We start from the raw sequence: 19518 nt of genomic DNA, 5'->3' as shown, positions 1-19518 counted from the left end.
AATAAACTAATATAATATTGAGTGTCAACTGTAATTGAAAAATAAAAAATAAGAATAAATAAAATTTTGTTTAAAGTATTTTAATTAATACATAGAAAAGTCTGTTCTTTTGTATCCCTAATAAAGCAAAACAAACCTATTTTGTCACCAATGGCCCACAGTTTCTGGTCCTGAAAAGTAATTATGGGCTTCAGAACCTTGGTACTCAAAGCCTAGTGAAGTAACTGTAAGCTCTGGAGCAGGGGTCCCCAAACTTTTTACACAGAGGGCCAGTTCACTGTCCCTCAGACCGTTGGAGGGCCGCCACATACAGTGCTCCTCTCACTGACCACCAATGAAAGAGGTGGCCCTTCTGGAAGTGCGGTGGGGGGCCGGATAAATGGCCTCAGGGGGCTGCATGCGGCCCGCGGGCCGTAGTTTAGGGACACCTGCGAGTCACCCACCTTTCAAGAAACAGCAGACCTCCTAACTTAGACCTGTATTTTTATCAAAATCTGCAGGGCCTTGGCCGGTTTGCTCCATGGTAGAGCCTCGGTCTGGCGTGTGGATGTCCCGGGTTCAATTACCATTCAGGTCACAGAGGAGAAGCACCCATCTGCTTCTCCACCCTTCCCCCTCATCCTTCTCTATCTCTCCTCCACCCACAGTGGGGCTGAGGTTGGCTCAGTGGAGTCTCCGCCTCAGGAGCTAAAAATAGCTCCATTGCGAACCAAGGCCCCAGATGGGCAGAGTATCCGCTCCAGGGGGCGTTGCCAGGTGGATCCGGATTCCAATCGGGGCGCATGGGGGAGTCTATCTCCCCTCCTCTCACTTGGAAAAGAAAGAAAAAAAATCTGTGGGGAATTTGTGTATACCTTCCATTGTGCTACTTGTGCCCCACCCACACCCATTTCTGAGCACACATTTGGTTCTGCAGACCTCAGGGCAAACATTCCAGTCTTCCTTCAGTGGAGGAAACCTTCCAAAAAGGATGGGGAGCAGTTTAGATACTAGGTGGGTAGTACTTGCTCCTGAATTCAAGACAATAATGGGAGAATGGAATCCTTGATAGTTTTCTGTCTCTTTTCGATGAACTCTAAAAATGTCCGAGCCTTTGTAAAATTGAGAGAGCAGCTGTATTTTTGCGATGGTCCCTTAGAACATGGCCTAAGGGAAAATAAGCAGGGAATAGGACTTTTCTTTAGAAAGCACCTCCTAGGGCTTTACTTTTGCACCCGGCCTTGTGCTGACTGCTTGCAATATTCAAATAGGGGGCGTCAATGCTGGACTGTCATCTCAGCTCCAATCTAACGTGGAAGAGACGGTGCAACAGAAACCGAAAATGGCTCCTGGGCCTGGTGTGCCACTGGGTGTGGTAGTAGTGGTGGTAAGCTTGTAGCTAACATGAAGCTGGACACAGTCCAGCTCTGCAATGTGCCCTGCCCCCACCTTGTTTGAACAGTCTGTCCTCCCAGGCACATCAGGGACTGGAGTAGGGACTGAGGCAAGGAGCCTCCATTTCAAGCCGGAAGCTGGGTGTTCTGCTGCGAAGGCGCAGCCGCGAGTAGGCGGGCTGTGTGCAGCCAATAACTTCTTTCCGCCATCAGCTCACTACCCAGTTTGCAACGCGGCAGAAGCAGAAGAGTGGTGGCTCTGGTGCTTGAGCCAGAGGGATCTGGCCTGCAGGGATCTGCAGCAGGTATGGAGTGAGATCCTGGATACAGAGAGCAACCTGTTAATATTTTTTAAAATTTATTTGTTGACTTTAGCGAAAGAGGAAGGGAAAAAGAGAGAGAGAGAGAAACCTTAGGTTAGAGGTTGAGCTTCAGTGGGGGTGGGGCATGGCAGTGGGTGGGTTTGAAGCAACCTAAATTGCAGGGCTTCCCGTCCCAAAGACTCTTGCCATCTTCCTTGGCAATCCAAAGGCCGGTGGTTATAGGTTTCCCCTAAAATGGGTTACTACTAAACCATGCTCTGCTATTTCCAGGCACAGTGACTATCCTGAGAACTGCAGAGGAACCTATTCCACATCTAACCTTTTCCAGAGCCATTGCAATTTGCACACTCAGAACAGATGGCTCTCGGCCTTTCCTTGGAGAGAAAATAACTTTGGCCCTTCCTCACCTGGCATCTGCCAACATCCAGTGGCCAGAATAGGGGGTGCTTAAGGAAGAGGGTATGTTAGGGGGGCATTGGGCAGTGGGAATGGGAGGCTTGGGGGTAAGAGTTGGGCTTACATCAGGGCAGGGTTTTCAGGGGTCCCCAAACTACGGCCCGTGGGCCGCATGCGGCCCCTTGAGGCCATTTATCCGGCCCCCTCCGGACTTCCGGAAGAGGCACCTCTTTCATTGGTGGTTAGTGAGAGGAGCATAGTTCTCATTGAAATACTGGTCAGTTTGTTGATTTAAATTTACTTGTTCTTTATTTTAAATATTGTATTTGTTCCCGTTTTGTTTTTTTACTTTAAAATAAGATATGTGCAGTGTGCATAGGGATTTGTTCATAGTTTTTTTTATAGTCCGGCCCTCCAACGGTCTGAGGAACAGTGAACTGGCCCCCTGTGTAAAAAGTTTGGGGACCCCTGGTTTAGGTTAAGATAGGGCTTAGGTGGGGGCAGGGTTTGTTTAAGAGGGGGAATTTGAGTGGCAGGAGTAGAACTTGGTTAGGGGCAGGGATTGAACTACTGGGTGGAGCTTGGCTTCGGGGCTTGTGTTTACGTGGGGGTGGGACTTGGTGGGAGCAGGATTAGGTAAGGATGGAATGTGAGTGGCAGGAATGGGACTTATGTAAGAGCAGGAATTGAGCAGTGTGGCTGAAGCGAGGCATCAGGGGTTGGACTCAGTAGGGACAGGGCATGGGAGGGGTGAAAAGTGAGTTGTAGGGGTAGGACTTGGATGGGAATGGGCTTGAGCTGTGGGGTCAGGTCTTGATGGGTGGGCCTTGGGTTAGAGGTTGAGCTTCAGTGGGGGTGGGGCATGGCAGTGGGTGGGTTTGAAGGCAGTGGAGGTGGCGTGGAATTGAGGGTGGGCCAATCTTAAAATAAGATTCCTTCTGCTCTAGCAGTGGACCCCCTGGGAGTAGTTTGTTGTACCTGCATCAACTCAGCAGATTTAGAGTTGGTACAGCCTGAGCAGGGGCACATGGGTCAGAACTCTAGCTCTGTCTTTTCTTACAGATCCAGTGGAGCAGTAGCCCCCGTCCTGGGGCTAGGAAATACCTGACTGTGCACAGAGCTAGAGCTAACTGTTGAGTACCGGCGGAATCCCCGTATCTGCACCGCCAAAGGACCCGGTGTGGATCAACTGTGAGGTGGGCTTATGTTGGGAGGGGTCTCTGTAACCCTGGCAAAGAGCAGGAGGGGGAGGGGCTGCCTACCAAGGTGTACAGACTGCAGAGTAGAGGCACAACTAGAGTGAGAGTTGTGTCTCCTGTAGTGTGGCACTGGTGACCCTTTCTGGATCTCTCTATTTAAAAAAAAAAAATTTTTTTTTAATGTATTTTTGCTTCCTTACTACTATTTTCTTTTTTTAATATTTATTTCTTCATTTTAGAGAGAAAGGGGAACATAAATTTGTTGTTCCACCAATTTATGCATTCATTGGTTACTTTTTTTTTTTTTTTTGTATTTTTCTGAAGCTGGAAACGGGGAGGCAGTCAGACAGACTCCCGCATGCGCCCGACCGGGATCCACCCGGCACGCCCACCAGGGGCGACGCTCTGCCCACCAGGGGGCGATGCTCTGCCCATCCAGGGCGTTGCTCTGTTGCGACCAGAGCCACTCTAGTACCTGAGGCAGAGGCCATGGAGCCATCCCCAGCGCCCGGGCCATCTTTGCTCCAATGGAGCCTTGGCTGCGGGAGGGGAAGAGAGAGACAGAGAGGAAGGAGAGGGGGAGGGGTGGAGAAGCAGATGGGCGCTTCTCCTCTGTGCCCTGGCCGGGAATCAAACCCAGGACTTCCGCACGCCAGGCCGATGCTCTACCACTGAGCCAACTGGCCAGGGCCCATTGGTTACTTCTTGTATGTGCCCTGACTGGAGATCAAACCCACCATCTTGGTGAATTGAGTGGATGCTCTAACCAATCTACTTACCTGGCCAGGGTTAATATTTTTTTTAATTTATTTGTTGACTTTAGAGAAAGAGGAAGGGAAAAAGAGAGAGAGAGAGAGAGACATCAGTTTGTTGTTCCACTTATTTATATATTCATTGGTTCATTCTTGTATGTGCCCTGACTGCAGATGGAACCCTCAACCTTGGTATATTGAGAGGATACTCCAACCAACTGAGCTATCTGGCCAGGGCTCTGGGTCCCTTTTCTGTTCCTGATTTTAGCTCTTACACAATTTAAAATCATAAGCACTTCATTTTTGAGCATTAAATCCTTGCTGCTCACCCCTCCCCCCCGCCCCATATCACTTCCCTCAACCCCCTTTGTTGATAGGACATTCATTGGTTGGAAGTCAGTGACATCACCTGTTGCTCCTGGAGGACCTTAACCTTACCACATAACACCCTGTTGGTGATAGAAACCCATGGTCCTCCACTGTTCTTGGTATCCATGACAACACTGCAGCTCTCCACACCCACCAGTTTAATTGCATTGCGCAGAACTCCAGCCATGTCATCTGTCCAGCATTTTCTGAGAAAGAGAGGAACTCTGCATCTCCCTCCTCTCACCTTTGCTCTGGTAAAGGGAAACAGGTTCCCTGAGCCTGCACAGCCTTGTGCTGGGGAGTAGGATATTCTTCTGCTTGTGAAGGGCTTTGTCAGTGTCCCCAGGCATCAGGCCCTGCCTCCTGACACTGGCGTTTTCACCACAGGCACCTGCAGCATGTGCAGCAGAGTCCTTGGACTTTGAGGAGGAACCCGCAACAGGAAGAGGTCAGTAGGGAGGGGATGAAGTGGAGGGAGCTTGGACTGGGGGAACTCGCACTACACTCTACACTCCACCAAATGATTAGGGGAGCACTGGGAAGCAGGGACTGAATCCCTATGTGTGGAGGTGTGGGCAGAGGAGGGGCTCGTAGTGGGGGTGGGAGGCAGCCAATAACGATGCTTTCACCCTATTTGCATTACAGGCTGTGGAATCGTGGGACTCTTCTTTGTACTTGGCATTGACTCAGAATTAACTGAGTCTTGGTCAAACTCTGCGAGCATATTACTATCCCTAGCGTTAGATCGGACCATAGAAAGTGAGGGCAATGGCTGTGGCACTGTTAGAGGACTGGTGCAAGGGGATGGACCTGGACCCCAGGAAGGCCCTGCTGATTGTGGGGATCCCTATGGAGTGTACTGAGGATGAAATTAAAGAGAGTGTGAGGGCAAGCTTACAGCCCCTGTGTCCATACAAGGTGCTGGGAAGAATGTTCAGAAGGGAAGACAATGCTAAGGCAGTCTTCATCGAATTGGGTGACACTGTCAATTATGCTACAATACCCAGTAAGATACCAGGAAAAGGAGGTGCCTGGGAAGTGGTGGTAAAACCTCGTAACCCAGATGATGAATTCCTCAATAGGCTGAGCTACTTCCTGAAGGATGAGGGCCGGAGAATGGTGGATGTGTTCAGAGCCCTGGGCTGTAGCACTCCCACTGAGGGCAGGGAGCCAGAGGATGTTTCCCCAGTCAAAGAGATAGATTTGCCACCTCCGAAGGAAAGCACGTGGTACCGAAAACTCAAAATGTTTTCGGGAACTGCCTCTCCAGGCCCAGGGGAAGAGAACTTTGAAGTCTGGCTGGAGCAGGTCACTGAGGTGATGCAGATGTGGCAAGTGTCTGAGGTGGAAAAGAGGCGGCGTTTGCTGGAGAGCCTACACGGTCCTGCCCTATCCGTTATGCGGGTGCTCCGGGCCAACAATGACTCTATAACTGTGGAGCAATGCTTGGACGCCCTGAAGCAGCTCTTTGGGGATAAAGAGGACTATAGAACCTCGCAGTTTAAGTTCCTCCAGACCTTTCAGAATATTGGCGAGAAAATCTCTGCATTTTTGGTGCGGTTAGAGCCCCTGCTGCAGAAATCCGTACAGCACAGCCCCTTGTCATTGCGAAGTGCTGATATGATTCGCCTGAAACACATCCTCACTAGGGCCAACATGAACAACACCCTCCGGGGCAAGCTCGAGCTCCTGGATCAGCGAGGTTGTCCTCCCACTTTTCTGGAGTTAATGAAGCTTGTTCGAGATGAAGAGGAGTGTGAGACCACCATGGCAGCGGAGAAGCAGAAGCAACGTTTTATAGGAAAGGGCCACAAAGCCTCCAAAAGACAGGTACCAGAAGAAACCAGTGTTCCTGCACCTCAGGTCACCATTCAGGCCAGGTCATTTTGTGAAAGCGGCACTCAGACTGCTCAGGAAGGGATTGCCCTGCCATTGAAGCGCAAGAAACTGTCCTACTGTAGTGAAGACGAAGGCGAAAGCCAGGCCACATGCCCTATGGTTGAAAACCAACCACCAGCAAAGCAGAGGCCTCAGCTTGCCGCAGAAGAGTTGGGAAACGAAGTGGGGGCCGGGGCTATGGGCCACCCCGAGCCCTAGGAAACGTAGGCTCAAAACATCCAGGCTCCCTTTCCTCTAGCAGGCAGCAGGAAGATTTCAACAAGGGAAAGGAGTGTTCAACACAAACAGCAGAGTACTTGAGTGGGGCAGAGGGGCAGGAGGATAGTCAGGCCCAGGCCAGGCCCCCTTGTCCTCCACCAGCTGAAAGGGACTCCACCCACGAAGTGAAACTCGGCTCAGGCAGAGACAAGCACAGGGCCCTGAAGAGGTACCGGCAACACAAGCAGGGGGCCACCACAGCCAGCTCATGGTGTGCTCTAACCACGGGTGGGGGCCCCACCATGGCAGAGGCTGAAGGAGTAGCAGCTGGGGGCTCTGGCATTGGCCCCTACACCTGGCTACCCCCAAACACCCACCCTGTGGGCCCAAAACAAAACATGCCGACAGGCCCCCAGGTCACATGGGACCCGGAGGAGCCTGCCCCAGAGCCACCCCTGCCAGAAGAAGCCAGCACTGGTGAGGAAGAGCGGCACAGCAGAGAAGTGGTGGCCCCCCGAAGGGGAGGCCGCAGGGTCCTGCCCGTCTTCAAGATTATCTACACTGCTCTAGGGGAGCCCCAGGAAGGCAGTACCCTTGAGCCCCTGCGCAAGTGAGGCCAGGAGAGCCTGGCGCCAGCCTGCAGGCAGACGTTTTCCTCTGCAGCCTGGAAGGGATTTGGGGCAGGGAGATCCCCAGGGGAGACCCTAGGGCTCAGCCTGGCAGGGGGATGCTGGGTACTTGGGATAGTATCCGACAGCTGGTTTTGGTGGGAGTGGGTGTGCAGTGAAACTTGTTCTAAAGCAGGAGGAAAAAGGAGGAGAGGTGGAGATAGTGGAGAAAGATAACTAGGAGTAGGAGGAAGCAAAGGTGAGCAGGAGAGGAGGAGGGGGAGTTGTTGGGGAGGGTGGTGTGTTTTCTTCTTTTTGTTTGTGCAGGGCCACTGGAGATCTGGAGAGAACAGGCAGGAGAACGGGGCTGGCCTGGCAAACCGCCACTCTGCAGCTGCCAATTCCAAGTCCAGCCCCAGACCCAAACCCTGCCAACTTGGGCAGCCAGCCTGAGGCTGAGCAGCCTTCCCAGACCGAGGTGAGGGGCACCTGAAGATGTCTGCCTTCTGCACAGAACTGGAAGAAGGGGTCATCTCAATGGTGCCAGCTACCTGGGATTCCCAGTGGGGGAGTCCTATTCTCCATCCCCTGGGACGGGCTGCTCCCTGTACTGGGAGGCCCCCACCCCATTTCTCTGTAGGCCCCATAGCAACCCACAGGTCAAGTAATACCCCTCCCCCATCACATCATGATTCATGTGCTGAATCACCAGGTGTGGGTGAACCCAGTGGTTTCCTGGCCTATGTACTGGGGCAGCCATCTCTCAGCCCCAGCATGTGCTGTGAGCTTCACTGCCAGCCAAGGCTCTGCTTTTGTCCAGTGTTGTGAGCTTAACCTCTGCTTTCTCAGTGTACATTTAGGTTAACTGCTTCTTGTTTTTGTGGGGATATGTATGTTCTCTGACTAGTTCCCCCACCATTCCCCAACCCTTAAGACCTAGACTCTAGTTTCAGTAAACAGTGGTAAGGACTGACGTGGGTGTGGTCAGCACTCACTCTGTGACATCAGGAAGGAAGAACTGGACCCGGGACAGAAGGCGGCTGCCGGAGGTTCCACGGGGACTGTGCTCTGATGTGCCACCTTGTTGTTTGATGTGACCCAGTTTCCTCAGCATGGTGGAGTGTCCCCTGCTGTGTTTTCCAGTGTCCTGTGTCTGTCCTGTGCAGGCCATAGGGCAGGGCCAGGACCCAGCATGTTGTCCAGAGGGGGAGCGGAGCCCTGCAGTGAGTGGACATCGCCAGCGCCCAGGGGGACTATGGCGGGAGGGTCACGGCATGGTCAGCAGCTGAGACACCTCGTCAGGGACCCCAGGAGGAGGGAGTGGCATGACCTATGGGCTCTGGTGGCCGTTAGAAGTTCCTCTCTGTGTTGTCATTCCCTTCCATGGTTTAAAGTTAATGTTTCTCTTCAATAAACTTTGTTGAATGTTTCAGCTGAGTTTCACTTCTGCTGTGGCCAATTAAGGGAAGGATCTCCTGGGGGCAGGGTTGGAAGGCGTAAGTGGCCCGGAGCTCCAAGTCGGCATTGGGGTATGGTGGCAGCAGGGTCCACAAGCACTATGAAGTTCTCTGGGCTGGACACAGTAGGTGAAGAACTTGTGGGCACAGGCAGTATCTGTGTGGGTCTCCAGGAAGCTCTGGGATTCACCAGGAATAAGTAGGTTCAACTTTGAAGAGAAGGGGAGGGATAGCAGGCAGACCACAGACACGGGAAGCTTGGCGGGGGTGTGGCAGCTTAGGGTGCCCAGTCAGGTCAAGGAGGTCGTGTGCAGTCCCAGAGACTAGCTGGCCCTGGAAAGGCCTAGGTGTAGGGTCAGATGCTCCTGCCAGGTGCTCAGTGTAGGACTTGGATGAGGTGGGGTGCCTGCCTACCCATCCCTGATTAGTCTACCCCTGCCAGCTGACAAGTGGCCAGCCTAGGTGTAGCCACTGAGTTATTTTGGGGGCTGGGGGCATATGGTGGCTAAAGACAAAAGAATGTCTGTGAGGGTGTGTGTGTTGGGCAATTGATAGTTTTTCAATCCTTCTAAGACTGTGGATAGCCACTTTCCCAACCCTCCCGTGGAGAAGAGACGAGAGGAGTGCCAGAGCCGGCCCTGGACCCTGGGGATCAGCCTCCTGGGCTGGCACAGAAAAGAGAGGTCCCTGGCCCCTGGAGGCCATTCCGCCCAGCAGTTTGTCTTCTCCCCATAGAGAGAATTTGGAAAGAAGTGAGTGAGCACTTTTCTCCTTGTCATCTCCTTCTTCCTTTGTCTTTATCAGTGGGGCCACCACCCCCAGGCCCCTAACTCCTTCACCTAGAGTCAAAAGGGCAAGGTGCAAAGCCCAGGTGATTGCCAACCAGCTCCCTAGGTCCTCTGCTGCTATGCACCCGACATTAATCCCTAGCTAGGATTTGCCAGTACCTGGAAGCCCCTCTGCCCTGTGAGCATTTTTCTACCCAAAGCCCTGGTCATTTGGGGGCGTCCTCTCAAGGACACAATCCCCTTCTAGACCCCACTCCCTCCTGGAGCACAGAGCAGGGCCTGTTTCCTGAGCTGCTGGTCTCCAAAGGAAAGCAAGCATATCTTGATCTCCAACTTCTGGCTTCCAAAATCATGAGACAATACATTTCTGGTGTTTGAGCCACCCAGTCTAGTACCTTGTTATGGCAGACTGGGCAAACTCATACCACCCCTGTTCTGCATATGACTCAGGGATACCTCCTCTTGTTTATCTGTGACAAGGCTAGACAAGGAGGACCCTCTAGATCAGAGGTCCCCAAACTTTTTACACAGGGGGCCAGTTCACTGTCCCTCAGACTGTTGGAGGGCCGGACTATAAAAAAAACTATGAACAAATCCCTATGCACACTGCACATATCTTATTTTAAAGTAAAAAAACAAAACGGGAACAAATACAATATTTAAAATAAAGAACAAGTAAATTTAAATCAACAAACTGACCAGTATTTCAATGGGAACTATGCTCCTCTCACTGACCACCAATGAAAGAAGTGCCCCTTCTGGAAGTGCGGTGGGGGCCGGATAAATGGCCTCAGGGGGCCGCATGCGGCCTGCGGGCCGTAGTTTGGGGACCCCTGCTCTAGATTTTTGTACTTTGTCCTCTGATTAAATAAATTGCTCTTTACACTAATCAATAGGAACAGGGTGCGTGTTAACCAAAATTTGGTTTAACTCCTTCCTGAAGACCCCTGGACTTTGGCGCACCCTCAGCCTGATCCAGCAGACAATTTGAACAGCCCTTCTAAGAACAGGCTGACCTCAGGTAAAACCTCTGACCTACTATTCTGTCCTCATTACTTTCTTTTTAATTTTATTTAGAAAACTAAGTTTTAAGGGGTGACATTGATCAATAAGGCTAAATAGGTTTCAGGTAAATATTTCTATAGCATTTGAACTATTGATTATGTTTTGTACTCATCACCCAAAGTAAAATCATTTTCTGTCACCATATATTTGTCCCTCTTTACTCCTTTCCCCCCTCCCCCACACCCCCCTTCCCCTGGTAACCACTTCATTTTTATCTATGTCCATGAGTCAGTTTTATATCCCACCTATGTGTGACATCATATAATTCTTAGCATTTTCTGATTTATTTATTTCAGTCAGGATAATGTTCTCAAGGTCTATCCATGTTGTCATAAATAGCAATATGTTATTTCCTTTTTTATTTTATTTTTTTGTGACAGGGTCAGAGAGAGGGACAGATAGGGACAGACAGACAGGAAGGGAGAGAGATAAGAAGCATCAGTTCCAAAAAAAAAAGAAGCATCAGTTCTTTTTTGTGGCACTTTAGTTGTTCATTGATTGCTTTCTCATATGTGCCTTGATCAGGGGGCTATAGCAGACCGAATGACCCCTTGCTCGAACCAGCGACCCTGGGCTCAAGCTGGTGATTCTTGCTCAAAGATGAGCCCGTCCTCAAGCTGGCGACCTCAGGGTTTCGAACTTGGGTCCTCTATGTCCGAGTCCAATGTTCTATCCACTGTGTCACCTCCTGGTCAGGCATGTTATCATTTCTTTTTTTTTTTTTTTTTTGTATTTTTCTGAAGCTGGAAATGGGGAGGCAGTCAGACAGACTCCCGCATGCGCCCAACCGGGATCCACCTGGCACGCCCACCAGGGGGCGATGCTCTGCCCATCCGGGGCGTCGCTCTGTTGCGACCAGAGCCATTCTAGTGCCTGAGGCAGAGGCCATGGAGCCATCCCCAGCGCCTGAGCCATCTCTGCTCCAAAGGAGCCTTGGCTGCGGGAGGGGAAGAGAGAGACAGAGAGGAAGGAGGGGGAGGGGTGGAGAAGCAGATGGGTGCCTCTCCTGTGTGCCCTGGCCGGGAATCGAACCCAGGACTTCCACACACCAGGCTGACGCTCTACCACTGAGCCAACCGGCCAGGGCCATGTTATCATTTCTTATTGAGTAGTATTCCATTCAGTGGTGGAATTCATTTTTTAAATTTTTTTTTAAATTTTATATTTTTAATGGGGTGACATCAATAAATCAGAGTACATATATTCAAAGAAAACATGTTCAGGTTATCTTGTCATTCAATTATGTTGCATACCCATCACCCAAATTCAGATTGTCCTCTGTCACCTTCTATCTAGTTTTCTTTGTGTCCCTCCCTCTCCCCCTTCCCCTCTCCCTCTCCCTCCACCCCCCTTAACCACCACACTCTTATCAATGTCTCTTAGTCTCGCTTTTATATCCCACCTATGTATGGAATAATGCAGTTCCTGGTTTTTTCTGATTTACTTATTTCACTTTGTATAATGTTATCAAGATCCCACCATTTTGCTGTAAATGATCCGATGTCATCATTTCTTATGGCTGAGTAGGATTCCATAGTGTATATGTGCCACATCTTCTTTATCCAGTCATCTATTGACGGGCTTTTTGGTTGTTTCCATGTCCTGGCCACTGTGAACAATGCTGCAATGAACATGGGGCTGCATGTGTCTTTACGTATCAATGTTTCTGAGTTTTTGAGGTATATACCCAGTAGAGGGATTGCTGGGTCATAAGGTAGTTCTTTTTTCAGTTTTTTGAGGAACCACCATACTTTCTTCCATAATGTTTGCACTACTTTACATTCCCACCAACAGTGAATGAGAGTTCCTTTTTCTCCACAGCCTCTCCAACATTTGCTATTACCTGTCTTGTTAATAATAGCTAATCTAACAGGTGTGAGGTGATATCTCATTGCAGTTTTTATTTGCATTTCTCTAACAACCGATTCTCTGTCCTAATGACCATTTTAAGTGTAAAAAAATGATATATCGAAAGATAGTTTATTATTTCATGCATTTAATACTTAAATAAGAACAATAAAAGAGTTACACAAAACTGGATTATGTAAAAAATAAGAATAGAATTACCATATGACTCAGCAATCCCTCTACTGTATATCTACCCCAGGAACTCAAAAACATTGGTACATAAAGACACATGCAGCCCCATGTTCATTGCAGCATTGTTCACAGTGGCCAAGACATGGAAACAACCAAAGTGTCCCTCAATAGAGGATTGGATAAAGAAGATGGTACATATATACAATGAAATACTACCCGGCCATAAGAAATGATGACATAGTGCCATTTATAACAACATGGATAGACCCTGAGAACATTCTACTGAGTGAAACCAGTAAATCAGAAAAAGCTAAGAACGGTATGACTTCACACATAGCTGGGATATAAAACTGAGACTTATGGACATAGATAAAAGTGAAGTGGTTACCAGAGGAAAGGGAATGTGGGGAAGGGGAAACGGGGTGTGAGGGAATGGGAAAGGGGGTGGGGTGAAGAATGTAAAGAGGAACAAATAAGCCCTGGCCGGTTGGCTCAGTGGTAGAGCATCGGCCTGGCGTGCAGAAGTCCCGGGTTCGATTCCCGGCCAGGGCACACAGGAGAAGCGCCCATCTGCTTCTCCACCCCTTCCCCTCTCCTTCCTCTCTGTCTCTCTCTTCCCCTCCCGCAGCCGAGGCTCCACTGGAGCAAAGATGGCCCGGGCGCTGGGGATGGCTCCTCGGCCTCTGCCCCAGGTGCTAGAGTGGCTCTGGTCGCAACAGAGCGACGCCCCGGAGGGGCAGAGCGTCGCCCCCTGGTGGGCATGCCGGGTGGATCCCGGTCGGGCGCATGCGGGAGTCTGTCTGACTGTCTCTCCCCGTTTCCGGCTTCAGAAAAATATACAGGAAAAAAAAAAAAAAAGAGGAACAAATAAAAGGTCATGGAAAATGATTTGACTTTGGGTGATGGGTATACAGCATAATCAACAGTTCAAATGCTACAGAAATGTTCACCTGAAACCTATGTACTCTTAATGATCAATGTCACCCTGTTAAAGTTAATTTCTAAATAAAATTTAAAAATTAAAAGGTACTTAGATGATGTTATAAGAGTTTTAAAATATTAATGAAAAAATATGTATTAAACAATACCTAAAAAAACACCAATAAAACTGTTAAGATATTTCCAGTGACAGCTTGTCACCCCCTGGTTGTTTGGCACTTTTTCTCTTTAAGTTGCATGTTACTGAAGTAACAAACGCAAGGGAATTAAAATATAGTATTTCATCAAAGGTATAATGAGTTTTATGAAATAAATAAATAAATATTACAAGCATAGTTTCGTCAAATTTTTTTCACATATGGATGGAATGAATTTTATTACAGGAGCTTAGACTATGCTGTTGCACAGATGAATGTTAAAAAAGAGTAAGGAACATAAATTTGTGATTTTCATATTGGGCAGTTGCCCAGATGCCCACCTTAGAGAGAACCCTGATTACAAGTGCCATTTTAACAACCAGTTCATCAAACTCAACAAAAAATTAAGTATCAATTCTGCCGAACTGATGCAAACTGGCTGAATCCCACCACTAATTTCATTGTATATATGTACCACATCTTCTTTATCCAATCCTCTATCAAGGGACACTTTGGTTGTTTCCATGTCTTAGCCACTGTGAATAATGCTGCGGTGAACATGGGGGTTCATGTGTCTTTATGTGCCAATGTTTTAAAGTTTTCGGGGTAGATACCCAGTAGAGGAGTTGCTGGGTCATATGGTAGTTCTATTCTTAATTTTTTGGAGAACCACCATACTTTCTTCCATGGTGGTTGTACTAGTTTGCATTCCCACCAGCAGTGAATGAGGGTTCCTTTTTCTCCACAGCCTCTCCAACACTTGTTATTACCTGTCTTGTTGATAGCCAACCCAACAGATGTGAGGTGGTATCTCATTATCATTTTGATTTGTATTTTGTGCTAAACTAGTGAAGATGAGCATCTTTTCTTATATCTGTCGGCCATTTGAATGTCCTCTTGAGAGAAGTGTCTGTTCAGGTCCTCTCCCCATTTTTTAACTGGATTGTTTGCTTGTTTGTTGCTGAGCTTTGTGAGTTCTTTATGTATTTTGGATATTAACTCCTTATCAGAGCTGTTATTTGCAACTCCCATTTAGTTGGCTGCCTATTTGTTTTGTTATCAGTTTCTTTTGCTGTGCAGAAGCTTTTCTGGTTGACATAGTCCCATTCATTTATTTTTGCCTTTACTTCTCTTGCCTTTGAGGTCAAATTCATAAATTGTTCTCTATGGGCAAGGCACATGAGTTTAGTATCTATGTTTTCTTCTATGTAATTTATTGTTTTGGATCTTATATTTAGATCTTTGATCCATTTTGAATTAATTTTTGTGCAGAGAGACAAACTTCAGTCAAGTTTCATTCTTTTGCATGTTACTTTTCATTTTCCCAGCACCGTTTATTGAAGAGGCTTTCTTTTCTCCATTGTGTGTTTTGGCTCCTTTATCACTCATTCCTTTCTTGAAAAGAAAATCCTTCATTGCTTAAACCTTGAGATGCTCACAGATCCTATGGTCTATGTGTTCTCTCTACTGCAATAGTCTTTTTAAGTAAAGTCTTCCTTTACCAAGTCAAGATTTGTTCTTATTAGACTGGCTCTTGGACTGTGTCTTCGCCTTGGTGTTTGTTTTGGCTTCTCAGACCCTTTGTGTCTTTTCCTCGCTGAGGAAATCGGGATCCACAGTATCTAGTCACATTTCCTCATCTAATCCAGTGACCTGATAGTTGTCCCTTGTGACATGGTAGTAAGGGGTTACTTTTATTCTTCTGGCCAAGAGACTTTTCTTTGATCCTTCTGTGAGGCCTCTTTTATTTTCCTGCTGACTCCAGATAGTGCATGGGTGGGGGAAGTGTTCCCTGGAGCTCCTCCCAAGAGGAGGTTGAGGGGGACATTCTTCAGCTTTCCAAACCTAGAAGTTGAGGAGGGGGTTTGAGATAGGGAGAAGTGTTTTGACTCCAGAGACTGCATAAGAGCTTACATTAGATATCCCATGTGGGAGATTTGACGAGTGTTCCTTTGGTTCTCTAACCTCACAAATTACAGGGAGGGCTCTTTGGCTCTATGAACTAGGAGTCTGAGGGAAATTCCCTCCCTCTCTATCCCTGAGATTGCCCTCAGGGTGGGAGTTATGGTTGGGGAGTTCTCACTGACCTTTTTTAGGTTTTTATTTATTGATTTTAGAGAAGAGAGAGGGGGGGGAGGGAGAGAGAGAGAAGGGGAGGAGTAGGATGCATCAACTCATAGAAGTTTCTTTTCGTATGTGCCCTGAACGGGCAAGCCCAGCAACCTCAGCATTCCTGGTTGATGCTTTATCCACTGCGCCACCACAGGTCAGGCCCTTCTGCTCCTTTTTTTTTTTTTTTTTTTTTTGTATTTTTCTGAAGCTGGAAACGGGGAGAGACAGTCAGACAGACTCCCGCATGCGCCCGACCAGGATCCACCCGGCACGTCCACCAGGGGCGATGCTCTGCCCCTCCAGGGCGTCGCTCTGCTGCGACCAGAGCCACTCTAGCGCCTGGGGCAGAGGCCAAGGAGCCATCCCCAGCGCCCGGGCCATCTTTGCTCCAATGGAGCCTTGGCTGTGGGAGGGGAAGAGAGAGACAGAGAGGAAGGAAGAGGGGGTGGAGAAGCAAATGGGCGCTTCTTCTATGTGCCCTGGCCGGGAATCGAACCCGGGTCCCCCGCACACCAGGCCGACGCTCTACCGCTGAGCCAACCGGCCAGGGCCCCTCTGCTCTTTTTATTTTATTTTATTTTTTTATAGAGGCAGAGATAGACAGGGACAGACAGACAGGAACAGAGAGAGATGAGAAGCATCAATCATCAGTTTCTCGTTGCGCATTGCGACTTCTTAGTTGTTCATTGATTGCTTTCTCACATGTGCCTTGACCGCGGGCCTTCAGCAGACCAAGTAACCCCCTGCTGGAGCCAGCGACCTTGGGTCCAAGCTGGTGAGCTCTTTGCTCAAGCCAGATGAGCCCGCACTCAAGCTGGCGACCTCGGGGTCTCGAACCTGGGTCCTTCCGCATCCCAGTCCAACACTCTATCCACTGCGCCACCACCTGGTCAGGCCCCTCTGCTCTTTTAACTCAACAATTCCTTAGCTTTCTAGAGCCAGAAATCAAGGATGGAAGTCCTTAGGCCTCTGAACCTGAGGATTGAGTGGGGTATTCCCCTTGCTCTCAGACCCACAGAGTATGAGAACTTAAGCAAGAGCATTTCTTAGTCTTTTAAAAGTTGTTGTTTTCTCCTTGTTTTAACTATATTAATTCCATGGAAATTTACTCTATCAAGCACCCCTTCCTCCTTCCTGCTCACTACATGCTTCAATATTATAAAACTAATTCAAAATTGGCAAATTTTAGTAAAAGTGAGTTAGAACTTCAGTGGTCTCTTTAGAAAACTTGGGCTCTTTCCAAACTGGCTCATCTAAGCTTTCTCCCTTCCCATCATCCTTGGTCCTCTTCCCTCCTTTTTACCACCTTAGACCTTCTCTTCAGCTCCCCTGAATCCTTTTTTCTGTCCCTCTTCCACACCCCTACTTCCCTCATTCTTCTATCCACCACTGCCAGAACTTTCCCTTCCAACTTCAGCCCCTCAACTGCCTATGATCACTAGATTTTTAGGCCCCTAACCACTTTGAGTGCTTTTTGGGGTCTCAGGAACTGGGGGATAAAAATATAATTGGAAACACTCTGGATATTTTTTTTACTCAGATAGCTTTGGAGAAACCCTGATGGTTGTTTGATGTTTCTTCTGTCCCTCACCCAAAATTTAGTCCACAGCCTACGTACGATTACACATCAGTGCTAAAGCGTCTGAAAAAATCCCCTTTACAAATATTGGTGGCATGTTTTAACCCTCCTATTGTGCAACTAACCACAACTTGTTCCATCTGCCACAGACATAACTCTAGTGAAAATGTAAAGGTGGGCAAAGAGAAGAGCCACATTTTTAAAAAAAAAAATTATGAAACTGTGAGGTTTGCATTTCTGTGTTTATACTTGACTCATGGCTAAAGTTTTTAGAATTAAAGCCACAAGATCTCTATTTACATCTGTTTGTATGTTTATGTGAGAGTTTCCTATCACCATATAGTATTACCAGACAAACAAATAAAATCTTTTTGTGTGTGTGTAACACACACAGAGAGGGACAGACAGACAGGAAAGGAGCGAGATGAGAAGTATGAATTCTTTGTTGCAGCACCTTAGTTGTTCATTGATTGCTTTCTTCTATGTGCCTTGACCGGGGGGCTACAGCAAAGTGAGTGACCCCTTGCTCAAGCCAGTGACCTTGGGCTCAAGCTGGTGAGCTTTGCTCAAACCAGATGAGCCTGCACTCAAGCCAGCGACCTCGGGGTTTCGAACCTGGTTCCTCTGCATCCCTTTCCAGATACTATATGACTCCAAAATTACAAATTTGTATTATAGCTATAAGTCTAGGCACAGAATCCCAGCTTCAGAAAGAGGCTGTGATCTTTGTTTCTCTGTAAGTTCTCAATAAGTCTTAGAATAAAAAGCTAAGAGATAGGGAGGAAACCTAAGAGACTGGAGCTGATGCTGTGTGGGCCACTCAGGAGGTCTGCCAGAACTCCTCCAATTTGTAGGCTCTAGTTTAGGAAATAACTGTGACTGTTGACAACCTTAATGAAATCACCAACCTCATAACCAGAAGACTCCAAGAATACCAGTGAGTAAGTGGTCCCCTAAAATTGTCTAGCATTGAAAATAATTCTGGTTTCTTGAGGGGCATTTGTGCAGTAGTCTGAAGTGACTGCTCTACATTTGTTCCTCAAAAGTTCTCTGACATCCATGTTATCACCAAAAATATTCAGACAATTTGAGAAATTTAATCAAATTGCCACTGCCATTCTCACCAAGATGCTTCAGGTCCAATGTCTAGAAATCATCTTGACTGACTCCTTCTAGAATGCAAGTCTTGGTTTTACTCCCTATTCAACTTTTAATAACTATTTTAATGGCTTTTCTAAGTATGTCTCATTAAATGCTAAAGACACTCAACAGCTGTCATTGCAATAGCACTCTCAACCAATGATACAACCAGTCAGTCAGAGCCAACAAGAACATGAAGGTCAGTCTACCCCTGAAAACTATTTGGACCAACTTCAACCTCACAGTGACTCTTATCCCACTCCTAATATTCGTTAAGGACACATTTTGTCTGTCATAACAGGAGGGACAGACCAAGTGTTCACAATTACCCATTTCTTACCTTCTGCCTTGTCTTGACTAAACTTTAAGAAAGTTTCTTTTCTTCCTACAGGCCCTTGAACTCTGCTTGTCCCCAAGCCTGAACAAGCACAAAGATATAGAACATCTGCCTCATCAGCTTATTTTGAGAACCAGCTGACCATAAACAGAAATTTTTCCTGTCAGGCCCTGGTGGTCATTTCTTCTTCATTTCCCAGAAACTTTCCTTAAAAGGTTCTCCTCATCTCTTCATACTCCTCCTTAACCTATAAAAGAAAAGCCTTTTTCTGTTTGATTTTGAGATGCTTACAGATTTCTGAGATCAAAGCATTCTCCCTTTGAAATGAAAGTATCTATCTAAGTCCAGATTTATTTTAATTTGATATAATCAAAGTTTTCACTGGAATGTCATATTTGACAATAATGTTCATAGAACCATATGTGATCAGATACTTTTAATAGGGAGTTAAGGTTGACTTGATGAAGCAAGTGCTTACTTACAAAACCCTCTTGAAAAAAACCAAACTGATAACTGACTTACGCTGTTTCCAGCCCCATAAGTGGAGGGCACAAAAACCATAAGATATTTGAGGGACCTCAGAAAGAGAGGACTCACCCAAATCTATAGGTATTGCTAGTGAAATCTGGAGGTGATTTTTGGCTTAGTTTCCCAGACTTGAGAGGCTTTAAAATATCCAGTCTAAAGATCCTTATAAAGTTTTCCAGTCTGACTGGTGGTGGTGCAGTGGATAGAACATTGACCTGGGACACTGAGGACCCGGGTTCAAAACCCCAATCCCAAGGTTGCTGGTTTGAGCATGGACTC

General features: G+C 47.6%; 1 protein-coding gene across 1 annotated transcript; it reads left to right on the top strand.

Annotated features, from left to right (window-relative positions):
- The first annotated feature begins 5180 nt into the window (after positions 1-5180).
- LOC136385789 (paraneoplastic antigen-like protein 5) lies at positions 5181-6949 on the top strand. The gene has a single exon (XM_066357031.1). The coding sequence runs from the start codon at positions 5181-5183 to the stop codon at positions 6507-6509; it is 1329 nt and encodes a 442-aa protein (XP_066213128.1). The 3' UTR covers positions 6510-6949.
- The last annotated feature ends 12569 nt before the right edge of the window (positions 6950-19518 follow it).

This window comes from Saccopteryx leptura, chromosome X (assembly GCF_036850995.1).
Source record: "Saccopteryx leptura isolate mSacLep1 chromosome X, mSacLep1_pri_phased_curated, whole genome shotgun sequence".
NCBI lineage: Eukaryota > Metazoa > Chordata > Mammalia > Chiroptera > Emballonuridae > Saccopteryx > Saccopteryx leptura.
Note: the sequence above shows the minus strand (reverse complement) of the source record. Positions and strands in the feature narration are given on the sequence as shown.

Bases quoted from the DNA above. Each gene is read 5' to 3' on its own strand.
- LOC136385789 (XM_066357031.1), top strand. From the start codon at position 5,181: ATGGCTGTGGCACTGTTAGAGGACTGGTGCAAGGGGATGGACCTGGAC.